The 18,962-nt window shown below is 36.9% G+C and overlaps 1 protein-coding gene across 30 annotated transcripts in view; it reads right to left on the minus strand.

The window, feature by feature from the left end:
• Positions 1-18,962, minus strand: part of Nrxn1 (neurexin 1) — a 1,058,108-nt gene that overhangs the window by 941,236 nt on the left and 97,910 nt on the right. For 14 of the 30 annotated variants that reach the window (XM_040736989.1, XM_040736997.1, XM_040737007.1 and 11 more), the window contains exons 3-5: positions 16,179-16,196; positions 12,851-12,880; positions 12,076-12,087 (exon numbers count right to left, since the gene is read on the minus strand). The exons of 5 other annotated variants lie outside the window; for them this stretch is intronic. In XM_040736989.1, coding sequence (XP_040592923.1) covers positions 12,076-12,087; positions 12,851-12,880; positions 16,179-16,196 — 60 coding nt within the window. Of the gene's footprint in view, positions 1-6,398; positions 6,842-7,101; positions 7,275-12,075; positions 12,088-12,850; positions 12,881-16,178; positions 16,197-18,962 lie in introns of those variants that run through there. 11 more of the 30 variants (XM_040736992.1, XM_040737010.1, XM_040737006.1 and 8 more) reach the window with 6 other exon arrangements.

Here is an 18,962-nt window from a genome sequence, read left to right on the forward strand (position 1 = left end):
GTCAACAGTAAAAGTCTTAACAAAAATCTTCACAGGGCTGTGGTATAGCTGTGGGTGAGCACACAGGAAGCTCTCAGTTTATTCTTACCACAAACCAAAACCAGGTGTGGTGTCACAAGCCTGTAAGTCCAGCACTTAGGAGGTGGAGACAGGAGGGTCAGAAGTTCCAAGTCATCCTCAGCCACATAGCAAGTACAAAGCTAGTCTGGACTACATAAGATCTGATCTCAAAATTGTTGATCTACACACGGTGTGTGTGTATGTGTGTGTGTGTGTGAGAGAGAGAGAGAGAGAGAGAAAGAGAGAGAGAGTTACTTCTTACAGTCCCTCACTTCATTTCTCAACATGTAAGACTCACTGAGCTGTAAAACTACACACACTCAGGATAAGAATTTTTTTGTATTTATTGTTTCTTTATGTGGCTCAAAACATTTTTTATTTCCCTTGAAAAACGACTTCATTTTTTTTAACCACTAATAGGCATCTAATTCTCCACACATTCTTCAGGTGAACACTCAGCATTCTCTAAAAATACATACTTTGTCATTTTGTATTTCATATCTGCAGCAAAACAAGTAGTTTTGCCTGCAATTTACAAATATGGATAATAAGATTTCAAAAGGCCAAATAACTTGACTAAAGTTTGGGGTCTAATTGCAGGCATATCCCATTGCAATCTGCGTAATCATTGAATACAGGCTTTGCATCAATTATCTCTTAGATTTTGGCTAAGATGAAGTGTAGTACATGATTTTTATTGAGTTTTATTATCTTCCATGGATCACACCTGTCCACAATATGAATAAAATCCTATCTTTAAGGATCTCACTGTTTAATAGAAATTGAAAATCAATACCATTCTGCTAGATAATTTTATAACAGAAGTAAATATTAGGTCTAATATTAAAGCCCATTCTGACTAATTTGATCCAGCAGTGATAGTATGTATATTCAGTGGGCAAATGTTTTCTGTTGACTTAGGCAATCGTTTATGTGTCCTCCCTTATTTAGATTATTTCTATCTAGTTCTACTTACTGTGTGATTCATGCACAAACCATGACAGTGAGCTAATGGCTTCCAACACTGCAGAAATCTCACTAAGGCTAACCAAAGGGCTGTGCAATGTCACCTAATGTGTTTCACTCACATTAAAATGCACTTTTCTAGTGCCCCATATCACCAGATCACTGTCTAAGGATGGATGGGTTAGTTAGGATTATGTGGCACTCTCAGATATTTCATGTAAATTATTTCTGCAGCAGGACTGGGCCACTGAGAGATTTATCTTTGATGAGGATACCATTTCCAATGTCCCCTCCACTGACATGAAATATGCAAGTATCCCTAGACAGAGCTTTCTAGATGCTGAAGTAGCCCTCTCCAGCTGCTATCATTACTCTTCTACATCTATTCTACCTAGAGAAATACATAATATCTTATTGTCATTGTAGCTACAAGATCCTTTCTTCCTGCTCAGAATAAACCCTTGCCTTGTCATTTTTTTCTGGTTTTACCAGACAAGGTTTCTCTGTATTGTTTTGGAGGCTGTCGGTCCAGCCTGGCCTCGAACTCACAGAGATCTGCCTGCCTCTGCCTCCTGAGTGCTGGGATTAAAGGCGTGCGCCACCAACGCCTGGCTGCCTTGTCATTGTAGTGCTCCTCAGCCTGTTTTTTCTTGTGTACATGTTCCTTTTAACCATTTCCTTTTGCTATTTTTCAATATACACATATATTATTCTTTTAATGTTCCCAAGACTATTCTATCTCCTGCTTTAATAAACTCCTGGGATCAAATATCTACTTCCTAAAGCAAGGGTCTTTGTTCAAATGGTGTACTTCTGTTTAATGATTCACTGTAATCTCCAGGAAGAAGTCAGTATAGTTGTATTTGTGATGTAGTTTTATGTTGGCTCAATATTTCTTATTCAGCCTTTTTTTGTCAGATCTCTTTATCAGATTTCACTGTTGAAATCAACCAGAAATGAACTGTGGAGAAGCCGTGAACAGGCATAATTTTAAAAGGTCAAAAGTTGTGACAAACCCAATTTGTTATATTTTTTTAAAACACAATCTGAATACAATATTATGACTACGTTAATTATCACTATAGCAAAAGTTTTAAAAGTTGAATGACCTCTTAACTAGAGGGGAAGCAACTATTTAGTTGCAGGATTCAAGGATAATTGACTAACTTCATCTTTCTCAGTAAGAGATATTTTAGTAAGGAAATGGTTATTTTTTTTCAGCAGTGAGAAAACTCAACTTGGAAGTAGCAGGAAGTGAGCTAAAGTAAATATGTTACTGTACCAAAAAAACAACAGACAAGACCTGGTTATCATGAAGTTCAAATATCTAGTATTTGGAAAGAAAAATCCATTTGGTGGACTTGGTAATAGCTAACTTGTGCTTTGCATCTTCTTAGAAGGAAGATTGGTATTTTGTTTCATTTTAAGTACAGAATCCCCAAGTGCCATGAGTCTATTGAAAAATACTCTCTTTTAGGTTCTTTGAAAATTTTTGTCTTTAAAAATATGCCTCAGCTGATTAGGCGCTTATGTGTGTCAGACAGTCTTTTTAAGATCTACTGAGGCAGAACCAAGGAGATGATGTTATGGTTGTAGTGATGTGTGACCATCTGTTTATATATCATAGCAGTGAAAAGAAATACTTGAATGCTTTGCTTAAATGCCTGGGCCAGGCGTTGGTGGCACATGCCTTTAATCCCAGCACTCAGGATGCAGAGGCAGGTGGATCTCTGTGAGTTCAAGGCCAGCCTGTTCTACAGAGCAAGTTCCAAGACAGCCTCCAAAACAGTACAGAGAAACCCTGTCTCTGAAAAAAACAAAACAAAACAAAACAAAACAAAAAAACGAAGAGTGGTCGCTGGGAGAGGTAATTTCCTTTGGCTACGGCACATCATATCTCAAATGCTGAGGGAAAAGGTGAATGGAGCTTAGTGTGAAAGGTCATTGACATTGCTCCCAGATATAAAGACAGGACAGAAATCAAAAGGAATAGTACTCACATCCATCAGTTTGACAGTGAACTTTGCTTTGTGGACCACTTGCTGGCTTCTCTATCCTGCTATTGCATTGAATCTAAGATTTATTAATTCCATGGAAGAAAAATATCTCTAGTCACAGAAAGTACAGTGGCTCAATGTAAACCGAACTGCTGGGCAAGATGCTGGAAATGCAGTTGCCTTGGACATATTCTTGGTATATATTCTTTCATTTCACAAGCAGCAACTTGAAAGGTAATCATAACAAGTCATCAAAATTATTTTAGATGAGCACAGCATCAAAATCCTTAGCTGTTCACTAAACCTTGCGGATTTCTGGCAGAGTTTGCTACAAGGAATGTTTGAAAAGCCACAACCAGCTTGCATTCTAGGACTTCCCTGCCAAGGGGAAATCACGATTGACCAATTTAGGGAATTCCATCCCTCTAGCAGAAGACTGGCCCATTCTAAATTTGGTTGCTTCCTTAAGTGGATAATTACATTTTTTCCAAATGTATACAGTTTTTAAAATTCCAACTCTAGACAACCAAATGAGAAACTCAGTCAACTGACCATGTAACTCTCCCAAGAAGTAAAATAAAATAAGGCTTTTGAAATGCCATGTAACAAGAAACTGTTTTGATTTTTGGGATGATGTCATTCATGGCCTTGGTGGCATAATTTCATAGACTATATCTGTCTTATATAACAAAATGATTGTACAATGAAAAGACAATAGACTTGATTCACAGTTCTAGGAACATCCTAATTCTTACTTTGCTGAAAGTAAATACAGATGAGTCCCAGACCTTCATCTGTGTCCGTTCTGCATGGATTGTCCTGTGGTGCAAGACACACAGCACTTCAAAGGTAAATAAGCCAATAGAAAATGTGGTGTGTGTAAGGGACCTTTTTTATGAGTACAAACTGAAGGTGAAGAACCTTTATTCTGGAATTAGTAGTATCAATGTGGTCATATTTCCTAAGGCCAGGAAAGTATCCATTCTGAAAAGCAGGGTTGTTACAGCCTGTATAACAGTGTGAGATCCACAGAGTGTGCAATCCACACTAATGCTGACTCTCAGTAAACAGGACTAAGACTAAAGAAAACAAAAACCACCTCTCCCCTCCCCCACATCACTTTTCTGGCTTTATCCAACTATTCCTCCCTCCCTTCTTCTCCCAAGGCCCTTCCTCTTCCTACAGCTCCCTTTCCTCCTTTCCAAAGACAACAAAAGTATGACATTGATTTTTAAATCGTGGCCTCAAGTTCTGAAGTTTTGTCCATGCCTTTAATTTGAGGGTTCTGTACTATCATTGTTCACCAGAACAGGTTCTATATCAGAAGTCTAATAGCTGCTGATGTGGACTCCTTACCAGCCATCCAGATTAACATGTATAACTAACTACTCATCTGAAAGCCGTGAGATATGGGTAACTAACCTGAGAATAAGGAATCTTATTTCTTTGCATGGGAAAGCACAACCTAAGCTACTTGAAAACAAAGTAAGCGACAACTTCATTCTTCAAATTCTCCTCCTGCCATAAATTTATCAAAAAATATTCACTTAACAAACCACAGAGAAGAAAGCTATTTAGAAACTAAGCTTCCACAAGCCATTTCTGTTACCTATATAGTCATGGGGATATAGGAGAAAGCGTTGAGACTTGAAGAAATATGTTTAAAACAGATTATCAAGAGAATTTTAGAGTAAATCTTTGATCATCACTGTTATAGGAAAGGCTTTCAAGTCCCCACTAAATTTCCAAAGGCTTCCTAGATAAAACAGGGAATGGGAAGATCAAAGGTCCCTAGAGTTCCCCGCATCCCATTGGACCAATGAGAGAACCTCTGATTTTATTGAATTTTTGGGCCCTTAGGAATATTTTTTGGAGCAAATATAAAGAAAAGTGAAGAAAGAAAGAGGGAAGAAAGGGAGAAAGAACGAAGGGGGAGGGAAGGAAGGAGAAGGAGAGGGAAGGCGTGTGGCCACCGAAAATTAGTCTCCTATGAGACACCAAAAAATCATTTACATGTAAAATTTAAAATGGAATTTTACAAACCATCTCTCCAATCTGCCAGCCCACTATTTAGCAAGTCCTGAGAATTACAGAGGTACAAGCTTCTACCATTCTAGATTGTATGTGCTCTCTGTAGTATGGACTATTAGGATGCTCAAATTCAGTTTGTTATAACCTAAAATAATCTCAGAACAATGAGTAATAATAAGGTATTGCTATGACAGTAAGGAGATATTAAAACAAGGGTACTATATTTGGTAAGCTTTGGGCAGATTGTGGATCATTCATTTTCAAAAATGATTTAATTCAAATGAATAGGGTAACTTTTTCTATTCTTGCCATAAAAACTCTTCCAAACATATTTACAGCCTGCCATCACGTTCAGGCAAGGTTTATTTTATTGACTCACTTTGCGGACCCTAAAAATCTGGATATGTGAGGATAAAATCTTCTGGATTGTTTGTCCTGTTTTAGTGAGTGGGTTTATTGATTTGTTTTGAGACAATGACTTACAGGACAGCCCAGGCTGACCAGGAATACAAGGTAATCCTCCTGTATCAGGCTGGGTTGCAGGCTTGAGTAAGAAGTTAAAAAGCTTATTCAAGGTCAGGACAGAATGAATGAGAGGCTTCCATCCAGGTTTGGGGCCTTCACAACTCCTTCCCACCACATCATACTGCTTCTGGGCTACCATGTTGGGCTTCACTACCCTAAATGGAAAATTTGAAGATGAGATGTCATGGATCCTGGGCAATGTGTTACAACAGGTTCCTATTAAATTTATCTTGTAAAAACCAGGAAAAGTTTCAAGTGTCCATAAGACTAATTATTTTTTGTCAGCTATTTCAATGTAGACTTCACAAAGTTTGCCATGCCATAACAAGCAAGATCTCCTACGACACTACAGTACTACTCTTATTTTTTAAACTTGATTTCTAATGTTTTCTGCCCATAGATTCAATGAGATTCAAAGACCTGTTTATAACAATTACTATAAGAAATTATATAATTTCATCATATATAAAATTATATAAAGTTTGTTTTTTTTTAATCTGCTGATATCTGCTGTGCTGTTTACAAAGTGCTTCCCCCATCTTAAGAGTTGGTTAAAAACATTTAGATTAACGGAACTGAGTTTGGATTCAATAAATAAGAAAATCATTTTAGAAAAAGAATATTCTTTCTAAATACGTATGTCAAAATTTAAATGTGAGTGTGGTGGCACATTCCTTTAATCTGAGAACTAGGGAGGCAAAGGCTGACAGATCTCCATGAGTTCAAGACCAGCCTGATTGACAAAGCAAGTTCCAGGACAGCCAGGACTGTTATACAGAGAAACCCTGTCTTTAAAAAAATGACAACAACAAAATTAAATGTGGTTTGTAGCATTTTTCAGGCAAGCATGAAAGTTTCTAGTTGAACAACTTTATTTTTACACAAATCACATGGAAAGTTTCTTCTGTATTCCACGATGAGAGGCTAATCTTCTATAAATCTAACGAAGTTCTTCTTTAGTTAATCAGTATGTTAAGTACATGGCTACGAAGAGAATTTATGAAGACATGGGGAAATTCTCTTTACCAACCCTCTAATGCAGAGATAGAAAACAGTTGAGGCTCTACTATTTATAAACAGATACAAATTAAATCATAGAAATAGAAAAAAAATGTGTTCTTAAAGTGACTTGTGCTAATTGCACACCGAGCAGATGGATGTCAAAGAAAAGATACAGTGAGAGGCAACCCTGAGCAGTCAGAGAGCTGTTCTGCTGGCGATCTGGACAGAATGGCTGCTTAAACTTCTTCATTTTCCAAGTTCTGTGGAAGTAAGAAAGGTCCGAATTGCAATGGCACACAGTTTGGCTTCAGCCTACAATTAGTAAAAAGCCCCAAGATTTCAACCGGGTATATTACAATTCACACTATTCTGAACAACGAAGTTACCTTATTATTAGGGAGCTAAAGCAGAAAAATAAATGTGACTTAAAGGTCTATGTAAAGTAAATACGATCATTTTCATAAATGATTTGGAAATCTGAAAGGACAGTGACAAACATTTAGAAATTCTAAAAGCATACCCACATCAGGAGGATGGTAAGCTGACCCCAAGCACGGCACAAAGTTGCTCTGTAGCTAAAGAAGAGTTCAGACACAGCAGAAACCACATGGAGGACGTGAGGCTTGACTGTCAGTGTCTTTCCAGAAGTCACTTGTTGGAATTGGTGAAGTACACAGCAAGGGTTTGGGGAAGCTGTGTTACAAGAAGGACACACCAAGTGTTTTTTGTTGATGTTGTTGCTGTTGCTGTTGTTGGTGGTGTTTTTTTTTTTTTTTTTTTTGTCTAATACAAAATTCCAGAGATCCCACTGCTACATTTCAGCACTTGGGGACACAGGAAGAAGGTGTCCAGCTCTCATCACACAACAAATGCACTCACACCTTGACATTGGCCTTCCCAGGCTCTAGAACTGTGACAAATGAATGAATTTCTGTTTAGAGGCTAACCTAATCTGTGGCATTTTGTTACAGCAACCCAACTGGACTAATACACAAATGAACGTTAACAACACAATACTGAATGCTCTTGTCAGTTAATTGTTAAGAAATTCAGGTATCCATTTTAAGAAGACTGGTTTTGATTTTTCTAAGGATTGATTCTTATTTGACTTCTAAATTTCAGTAATACCACAGAGGTAACTCATTTTTTAAAATTTGTGAACACATATTATCAGAGTTTTACTTTTATAACATTGGCATTCTGTAAACACCAGGGATGATGAATAATCAAATAATAAATGTTTAGTTGATAGATTCAAGTGAAGAATTATTTAACACATATGGTATAGGATATATATTTACATAAGACACAAAATATATCATGATAAAAGACTTCAATTTGAACTTTTCTAACAGCTTAATTTTCCAAATTTATGGTTTACTGGAGTTAAGGGAATTAGTAAAATAATCGATGAAATCATAGAGATATCATATGGCACTATAGATCTGTATTTCATGGAAGTCAAATACCTGATATCTCATTAATATATTTAAAGATTAAAGATTTGAAATGAAATTTGGTTATTTGTCCTCATAGCAGTAAGTGGCATTAAAAATTTAAAAATCCCACAGGGGACTCATCCCTGGAGAAAATGAATTATCCTTTTCTCAGAAACTATCAGTTGGCTGTAATTCTTCATCTATATGTGAAGACCATGAGAATAAATACAATACTACCTTGACTTTATTTTTCTTTAGAAATCCACTGCTGAGGATGCTAAGACAACATCAATGATGTCAGAATGAATATTGCTAGATAGACAAACAGCAGCTTTGGGATGAAAGTTAAAAGACAGAAGGAAGTTTAGAGAAAGAAACAAACACATTCTGCATAATCATTTGCTAGTTTCTTCAGGATACCTAATAAATTTTCTCATCTGTTTCACCCCTTCCTTGTTCTACTTTGTCCCATTCTCCTTCTAGTGCCAGATGGCACACTGTATATACTGGTGTCGTAAAAATGACAAATTCAAGGTACAATAAGAAAAAATGTCCTGGAGATATATAATGGTCAACAAGAAGGAAACTAGAACTGCCTGCCCTCGTGGAGCTTCCACTCTAGTAGGAAATAGTGATATCAAATAGAAGACACATAAATGCACATTAGGAATTACATGCTATGAAGGAAAATACAAACCTTTCTTCCAAGTGTCAACATGCAAATGGCATACTTAGCCTCATAACCTCAGCTAGCGACCAGCAATTATGGCTGGATTTGCATATATAACTTAATTTTTTCCTGATTTAAGAGTCATTCATTTCTTCAGAAACCTATTAGACTGCAATCCAAAGAAGTAAATAAAAAAATAAACAATTGTTGGAATGATTTAGACAGCTACATGATGAAGACACACACATGTGTACTCATACATGCACACACACACACACACACATACATAAAAAGAGAGAGTGAGAGGAGAGGGAAAGAGAGGAGGAAAACACTAAATTTTTAGGGAAGTTGCTAAATTTAGATTCTAAGTAAAAGTAAAATAAATTACCATCATTAGTGATCCTAAAAAATGCCCTTGAAAATTTTCAAGTGAAAAAATATAAAATCAATAACAAACAATACCTAAAGACTCTATGGGGTCACCTACAGCCTGCAGCAGTTAGACTTGTTCTAGGCACTGTATGAGCTCTCCAAAGAGAAAGCTATAACTAATTAAAATGGAGTTTGTTCTTACATATGTTTAATTAAAAGTGACACATTTCCATTTAGGTATCATAAAACACATGTAAATTATTAGCTCTAAATTTTGACACAGAATAACCAACTGAAAAACCTAAGTATGATGAACCATGAAGAGAAAGCATTCATTTCATTCATCATGGTGCTACCACCATACAGGTGTCCATCTGCCTTAATCATTCTTGTCCTGCCAGAATGGTGGAATATTCTGCAGATTCCAAACCCTGAATGACCTGGAAGAGGCAGGCAGGGTTCACACCCTTGGAGAGAGGGACTCCAGTGCTACCTTCTGGGGGAAGAAATCAGGAGGAGGATGAAGAGGCTTATCCAAATGTCTCTCCTTTCTCTTGCATGTTTACTTATTTTGTTTAAATGAAATGCATTTATCCCTAACTTGGAAGTTTGAATTTAGAAAAAAAAAAAAACAGAAAACAACAAGAATCCACACTAAAGAAATCAAGCCATTAATGATGACTGACATTTTTGGATTCAGTTTTGTTTCTGGATACAGGCACAAAAATATATAAATTTCCAGAGGTTCATTTCAAAGACTCTTAATTCACATTGCCAGAGAAGAGTGGAGTGGAGAAGAATGCTTCAGAACTACATGGTGATGCAAAGATCTGAGAGAAACAAGAGCATAAAGTGTGAACAATTTATTTTTCATGGGGTAAATTTAACATCTCTTTTTTTTACTTGAACAGATATTAGTTTGTTACTATTTAATTAATTAACAATTTGCATTAGTATTTAGCATCTTTTTAATGTACAACTAGAATTTAAGCTGATGTAGGAAGCTACAAATTGAACTTTCTAGACGACATGTTAGGGTCTTCCAGATGAGTGACACAAGGCAGAAATTCATTGGCCTGGATTCACACCATGCTTAATAAGCTCTGTCCTGTGCACTAACTTAACCACGTGGTATGTTGACAGGCTGAGTGTGATGCCATGGCATAATCAAAGTTGTACTTTATGCTCTAGAGTGTAGATCTGGTATACCGATTCACAGTGGAAGAATGACAAAGTACATTTTTCATCATTACATATCTAAAATACACAATTATGTAATGCCAACTTTGATATTCAAAATAACCCCATTTAACATCAAATATGCATACCAATAATTTTTTTAAAGAATGAAATAGAAAAATCAATTTCTTTTCCTCTGTAGCTTTTCATCTGGGAACAAAATTTGATAAAAAGTGAAGAAAAAAAACGTCTGTTACACATACCAACAGAAACATATGAGACTGACATAGTAAAACTGAAGTGACACCCAACATTAATTACACCCAATAGATACCAGCTGAATGTAAATATGAACTATTCCATATGTTTAGTTATATAACTGGAAAAGTATATTTAGTTACTTTTAAAAGAGTTACTTTTTAGGGGTATGATAGATGGCTGTATATACTAAAAATCTGTTTCCATACATTCATACAAATCTTTGCATACATGTATACAAGCACATTTTACTAACAGAAAAGCAAAAGACAATTTCCTACATGTCATCTTAAAAGCTGCATCCATACACACAGAACAATATGTAGAACATTAGCGACACACCCACTAGAGCTGTCAACGGGAAGCCAACCTCAGGCAAAGGCTTTAGGAAATAAACCCAAATGACTCACAAACTCTTTGAGAGAGCTGATGGCACTGTCGTTGGCACAGTAACTAAAACTCAAAATAAAATGAAGTTGTATTATTGGAAATGACCAACTCGCAAGGTTGAGACAGGTATGCTATTGGCTTAAGAAAGCACACATTTGTTTCTAACACTCTATTTTACAACTTAAAATGTAGATGTCATTTCTTATTTAGTGTTTGGCTCATGTTTAGATGCTTTTTTTGAGGCAGAAAAGGCTCCATGCTAGATGATACAAATGCAAGAGGGTAGAGCTCTGAGTTCTCATCCTAGTCACGATGTTAACTTTTAGCACATAAGAAACTGTCAAAGAATTCATGGAAAAGGCATATTTCTGCATTCAAGTATAATGATTTAGAACTAGAAACCAAGGGAGCATTAACTATTATACAATTGAAAACAAACTAAGGCCATTCTAAACATTTGCCAAGGCTGTGAGTCACTTACTTCCTTCTAATGGCAATGCTAAACACAAAGTAGATGGATCTAAAGAGCACATTGAACATTTTTCTTCTTCCATGTATTTCAGAGAGTACTCGTTTCTGACTTACCAAGCGGCGCAGGAATATATAGTCGCTACTAACATCCTTAAAGTTAGTATGCACAAAGGGAGGGCAAGCTTGCTCTGCCTCTATGTCTGTGTCATAGTGCTGCCTTTCCAGACTTCCATGGCATCAATACGCTTCCTAGATACCCAGCAGGAAACAAGGAAAGAGCCTGGAGCAGTACAGCCCTGGAACTGTACTATGATGATGATACTTGCATCAGGCAGAATGGACAGGGCAGGTGTGCCCATTCAGAGTTGAATATTTAAAGAAGATATAATTATGGTTTTTATACTCATCATTTAACTACCATTAAATGATACTGTGGGGACTGACACCCCAACCTATAGATAATTTTTAAATGTACTAATTATGTAAGTAACTGACATGAAAAAAAATTAGTCTAAAATGCAAAACATGGAGACGGGAGGGCAAAGCAGAAATATTTTGATGGATTCTTTCTTACCTTAAGTTCATAAATAATCATTAACACACATACCTACCTCCCAGTACCTTTCACCAATGCCAAAGGTCTACATACATTTGCATAACTTAGACACAACTGTAATCCACACAGATGATACTAAGAAACAAAATAATGTAGTACCTTTACTTTTACCTATGCATTTGATGAAATAGGTCCCATGAAGAAAGGGTTTCCAGACAAAGAGAATAAAGAGGAGAAAAACAACAAGAAGATTTATGAATACATGTAAATGCACTGCTCTCTGAAAATTAAACAAGACAAGAAAGTATAAACAACGTTTTGAAGACAAATGGAAAGGCAGTCCGCACATTCTGAGAATCCTGCCCATTTTTACAGGCAGGTACATGCAAGGGATTGGAAGCCCATGCTTATGTTTAAAAATGACATCAAAGAAGGATCTCAATGCCATAGGTAGAAAAGTATAGATTGCATGGAATGTTATGATCAGCACTCTGGAAGCCAAAAGCCAAAGCTGTCTGCACGTTCCCAAACTGCCATGCATGGATGAAGAATGGACTCGATGGGGTAGGTTAGTCTGGCTCTTTCAGTCATTAGCTCCTGACTGCTCTTGGCTTTCCTCTGCTTGTAAGCACTCTTCCCACATACACTGACAGGTAAAGCGGAAATTTCAGCCATTGTTCTCTTGCGTCTTACTTATTTGCAGATGTCACAGTGCAAGGGATGGAGAGAGACAAGAGTCACAAGAGCAAATCAACGTCAAACCAACAAATAAAAGCAGATAAAACCATGGGGGGAAATGTGAACAAAAGCTATGTATGTCATTGGCAGCCACATCATTTCCAAGCATTCGCCCATACTTTGCAGCGATGGTTTGAAAGCAGCTACAGAACAAGAAAACACTGAAAGCAGAGTGGAAAAGGAGCAGAGCCCATACCTTGGTCGCCCATCATCAGGTGCGCCAGACCTTGAAGGGAAACAAGAGCACAGTCAGCAATAAACAAGGGAGCATGGGAAGGCAGGGTTGTTGCGGTGGCAAAAATGTTCAGTGACAGACATCTTGCTTCCTATGAGACATGTCTGGATCACAGTGGCAAATCAAAAAACATTCTTTTCAACCCTTGGTTGGAGTGCTTTGGGGCAAAGAGTTATAAAACTGCAATTTAAACACAAGCACATGCTGTGCTGTGTATTCTAAGTATTAGTTAGAACAAGCAAAAGTTTGAGAGAATAATTTAAATCCAACCGGTCCCTTAAGTACTGCATCTGCCCTTCTTGCCCTTTGATAACATCTGGAACATTGTCCCCATAGGGCTTGCCATTGTTCGGGGATGAAATTATATCTTGTAAACACCCAAAGGGATACCTTTAACATGGGCTGGGTCTGATCTTTTTCCTCTCTTCAAAAATGAGAAGTTTCATAATTAAATGGGGGGTGGGGTGGGGAGGGCCCTTCGTCACGTTGGAATGACAATGCAGAAATGTCCCCTCGTCTGACACATGTAGCAAGTGATTAATATTTGCTCAAATGCAAAAACAAGATAATTAGACATGCAGTTGAAAAGCTTGGACTTATGACACAATCACATTTTTAAGAAACAATGGATAAGCTTTAAATAGATTCAATTAATTTTTCATGGGAATCAAAATTATTTATTGTTTCAATTAAATGTTGATCTGTGTTCATGTTCCTTTATTTACTTAAGCTATGCACTGCAGACATAAGGTTATCAAGAAATATTCATCACTATTTTCCTAAAGAAAACTGCAAATATTCATCTTATTTTGATTGGTTTTGGAGCACTTTCTCAATATGTAACCTAGGATAGCCTCAACCACAGTCCTCATGTCTCAGGCTCTTATCATGCCACCAGCTATCTCAACTACCCGCATCATCTTCACGAGCTCTTTTGTCACCTAGTACAGTTCCTATGAAAATCATGAATCATAGTTGCTTAGTCCCGAATCAGAAACAAAGCTACAACTTTTGGGTATCTTTCAAGAATTTGATATACAATTAGAGAAATGTAGTACTGAGTCTTTTCAATTTCTAGTGCTACCTCAGATATATCTGAAATTTTGAACTTGGGAACATCATGCACAAGTTGCCCATATTTGCTTTATCAAACTCATGGGTTTATTCTGATATCTTGGTGAAGCAGAAACAACTGGAAATTATTGTATAATCACAACAGTATTTTAACAGTGAAGTATGATGTTCTGGAACACAGTATTTCTGAAGTGATTTCAACAAAAATAATCACATAAGTGAATATAAAATGTTTTTATATGGTGATTAATTCAACTATTTACATAATGAAGAAGGATTCATCTGTTCAGGTTTTCAAATTTTTCCATTTAATTTCACATACATATATTTTCACACATATATTCACAAATATATATATAAATATATGCATATGAATGTATATATTTCCACTTAATAAAATGTTTGTACTTCTGGCATTGTTTTGTAGACTGCTTTAGGAAATTATCTCTGGTAAGATCTAATTCATATGGAGATCTAAGTTTTAGGGAAAAAATTAGAAACTTGTGGTGGTTTTGACATTGTACCAAAAAGGAAATTAATAAATCCCCAAAGACTTCTATTCCTCCTGTTCCATTTCTTCCTTTGACAGGTGCTTAAAGTCACATTGTCAACTGAAATATTCAAATTATGATTTAATAACTTTATTACAACATATTAGGGGCTTCTATTATGAATTATCTTATCAATGCCTTGCAGCAAATGAGCCTCTGATTACGAAGAAGCATCTCTACTATTAGGTTGATTTTAAAGTCCCTTAATGATTCAAAGAGATAAAAAATGATGAAGACTTTGCAGAATGGTTTAAAAATGCAGAAGAAAAATTATAACTTTCAATTTCAATTAAAGGGCACAAGTGTATATTCACAAAATTAGAATTATGGGACAAAAAAATCGAAAGTGATACACACGCCAACATTTTGGATAGTGACATGTTGTTTCTTTAGAAGTTTTCATCTGTTTTGTTTGAGTATCAGTATTATTCAGCAATAATCATTGACCATGAAAGGATCCCAAATCTGACCTTGCTGCTAATGAATGTTGTATTACAATGAAGTCTTCTTTTCGAAGAGAAATGACCCCTTAGTCACTTCAACTGCACTGATCTGTCGCTCTCACTGGAGCTATTTTGCAAGAAATCCTTCACCTGTAGAATCCAGGTGTGTTTATGGAATGACTATTGTAGCAGCAAAGCAGCGTTATGTTAAACTCCATCTCTTGACGAATGAATGTTCATGCATTGCCCACAACCTTTAGTGCTGTGATTATATGATGTATGTAACAGGAGAGAGCCAGGTGTGGTAGTACACAATAGGTAAAGCAAGGTGGATGTCTGCAGGTTTGGCACCTACAGTCTGCTCTGTGGGCTGAGCCTCACAGCGAGACCACTTTTGAAAACACCTGCAGGAAATGGTGAGAAACTTTGCTCTGCCTATTCATCTGCAGCAGTTAATGCTTCTTGTGGTTATCAGGTCAAGATTTGGTTGGTAGCCTTGTGACAACTTCATTCAGGCTCTTTAAAAATGAAATGTTGAAATATGTTTGTAGGAACCAATGGAAAAAATGTGCAAATTCCATGGCTGATATGATCTAAGAAAACTTAAGTCAGTCATCCTAGTTTTAACACACGCTGACGTTATAAATGTACTTACCCATGATCTCATGGCAGAACTGTGTGCTTTCGTTTCCACTGGCAATGACTTGTATTTCAATCTAAATTTATGCTTCTTTCTTATTCTCAGGGTTTGATCTATGTTCTTTTATAATTTGAATCATTTGAAACAAACCAAGGAGGTTAAAATGACGGAATGGTAAACACGTCCAACAGAAAGGAGAAATTACTTTGCTCAGAAAATAAAAAAAATGGAGACAGGATCATGCACTGTGTCGGAAACTGCAAAGAAACACTTCCTGTTTTTTAAAATAAAAGAAGTAGCACTGTATCGTGTTTTCATACAGAACACTGCATTAAGAATTCTATGGCTCACAGGGGCTACTGAGATGTATCAGACACTGGAAGTAATAGTGAGGGCATTTTTATCCCTGAGACTAGAGGGGTCGAGGGTGCCTTCGTGTTCTGTATGCAAAGTGATACAAAACTAGAAGTCAACAGATGGCCAGAAAAGGCAACTTACCGTCTGTATTCGAGATGCACTCTATTAATACTAAGGAATAAAAAGCAAAAGGGGAGTTGGGGAATAAGGTAGAAAGCACCCACCTTCCACATTGTTGTCTTCTGAAAGCACATGACAAGGAAGGAGAGAAAAAGGAAAAACATTCATTAAGCAGCATGCAGACTGGACCTTGCCTTTGCATGTCTTCCTCATGCAAGGCACCAAACACATCATGCAAGTGCTCCACCACTGTCATTCAAAGGGAAAAAAACAAATCCACAGGGGAGCGGGTTCCCTCCCACTGGCAGCATTTACAAGATGTGAGACAAAGTTGCCATAGCACTGTCAGGTACAGAACAAAGGGCTGTTTGTGAAGACATCTTTCAGTGCTCAAGTAAAGTGAGCTGTGTTGTTAGTACAGGTTGTTGGTAATGTCTTTGCAGGCAAATTTTAAAAGCTTTTTGTTTTTACTTTTTAGTGATTCTAAAAGGCTCTATTTCTGTGTATTGATTTGGATCTCTGTGAAAGAATGCCCATTGGCAATAGCTGTGAAATTTCACCAAGAGTTCCTTCACTTCTGTCAAATGTGCTGTTTCCATTGGTGTTGAATGCTTCTAACAACTTCCTTAGGGTAATAAACACACCATAGATTTTTTGCAACTAATATCTATAATTTATTTGGTTTATTTATTACGAGTTTAAGATTTATTATAAATGACAGCTTGCTATAATCTACCAAGATGCTGCTGAAAATACAGTGACTTGAAAAAGTGACCACTGCAAAAGAAGTGCATTAAACAAGGCTTACTGTGATTACAGTAAGGCTAATGTCTAACCAAAGTTTCCTTGTGTTTTCATATAGTTATATGATACTCATATTTTTAAATATACGTTTTCATGCCTGTACGTATATGCATAAACACACATACAACTTTCAAATATATTTAATATATATAGCCCATTTAAGTGTACAGGGTTTAAACAGATTAATACTTACTGAGCACTTCTAAACTATTTGGGGCACAGGAACAGGCACGTAGGACTGACATGGAAGTTAACCCAGTCTTAGGAACTCCAGGCCAAAGCAAGGTTTTAACACTGATCAAAACACTTAGTAGGTAATTATATTGACTGAAACTCTAGCCTCATCCTTACATTTTATATCTGTTAAGTTAACTTTACATTATGCAGGGATCATTTGAACAAGAAAATAACGTAAAACTAAAGCAACATGCACGTAGTAATATGAGGACAAAACCGAGTATAAATGCACTGGCTATACTTGAAAGTTTAAGTGCTGTTTTCTTCAGTGCATGAAGTGATCAAGGAATTTAAAATCATGGTTTTGCATTAATCATATAACTATAGACTGAAATAGTGGGGACACATTGTTTTTTTGACAATACTTCATTGGCTAGTGTTTATTTGTAAAGAAACATTTTAAGAAATTCAAATATTTGGGATGTTTTTCCAATTTTTTTGGTTTTTATTTTATTGAATAAGTAGACTGAATTCATTACTTATGAATAGGAATTCTGAAATGATATACACACAAATATTTACATATGTTTACTGCTTTATATTGGAAATATACAAGTAACTATAATGTTTATGATATGCATTAGTTTATATCTACCCCTGGAAACGTATTCTCTATTTAAGGTATTTTCTTTCAATGATTTCTCAATATGAACATCACAATAAAACTTCAGGTTCTGAGGAGAATCAGTTCTTCTGATCTTATTGAATTGCTGTGAGGAAAGGAAGAATAGCCAGCATAAAGTACCTTCTTCTGTAAGGATGGTGACTCTATGGTTAAGGTCACCAGCTCCATCTACAAATGACAGTTCTCTTTCACTGTTAGGAGAGGAAACAGTCAAAAGGTCATTCTGTAGATCCTGTCCTGACTTTCAGGTTTTTTCCATTCTTAGGCAGGGAGAGAATATGCTTACTGGGGAGGGGGGGCGTCTGGTGTGTAACTTCAAGTCAGGCCCAATGTACATCCAATCCTGACCTGCGTATGCTAGCAAAACTTGTCTCAGAATATTTGGATCTTTCAAAGCACTAACATATAAGAGTAAAATATAAGGGGATATGTCAATTTCAGTTAAAACATGCTGAAGAGGGTTGACCTCAAGCAGACTTTCCTTGAGTTTCTATAACTTTCCAATTTAATAACAGGGAACACACACACACACACACACACACACACACACACACACACACACACACACGCACGCTGAACAGACAGTAAAGAAAAAGAAAACAAAATCCCAACCTTCTCTCTCCTCCTTCCATTCTGCACTACAGTCTGGTACAGTCCATTTGCTGACTATGATGATTAAAACTTGTTTATCTGCGGCTAGCCCATGCATTACTTCAGAATGTGGCTGCACCTTACTGTATTTGACACATCCATCGCCAGGCATTATGTTTTCCTCTAGATTTCTAGCCCATTTTACATGAAACAGCGGATGCTGAATTAGATTCAGTGACTGTGTGCATACCGTTATGCAAACAAATGCTATCAGAGTTTTCAGCAGTTACAGGGAGGAACTGAGTTCAGCTTGCCTTAGTGTGCAGGAGTGGCAGCTTAATGAGAAGCAGAAAGGGACCCATCTGGCCTTACCTGTAGATCTTGTCAAAGGAGGACACATCTCTTACATGTAAAATCCCTGGCTAAGGATGTCACAAGAAAGCCTATAGAATCAACTGATCTGGGCTCATAGGAGCTCGCAGAGACTGAGCCAGCAATCAGGGAGCCCACAGTTGTGGGGCTTGGTCCTCTTGAGGGACTCCTAACAGTGAGAACAGGGCCTGTCTCCGACTCGTTTGCTCTGGCTTTTGAGGCCTTATTCCTTACACTGAGTTGTGGTGTTCAGCCTTAA

Source organism: Mesocricetus auratus, unplaced genomic scaffold (assembly GCF_017639785.1).
Source record: "Mesocricetus auratus isolate SY011 unplaced genomic scaffold, BCM_Maur_2.0 Super-Scaffold_100676, whole genome shotgun sequence".
Lineage (NCBI taxonomy): Eukaryota > Metazoa > Chordata > Mammalia > Rodentia > Cricetidae > Mesocricetus > Mesocricetus auratus.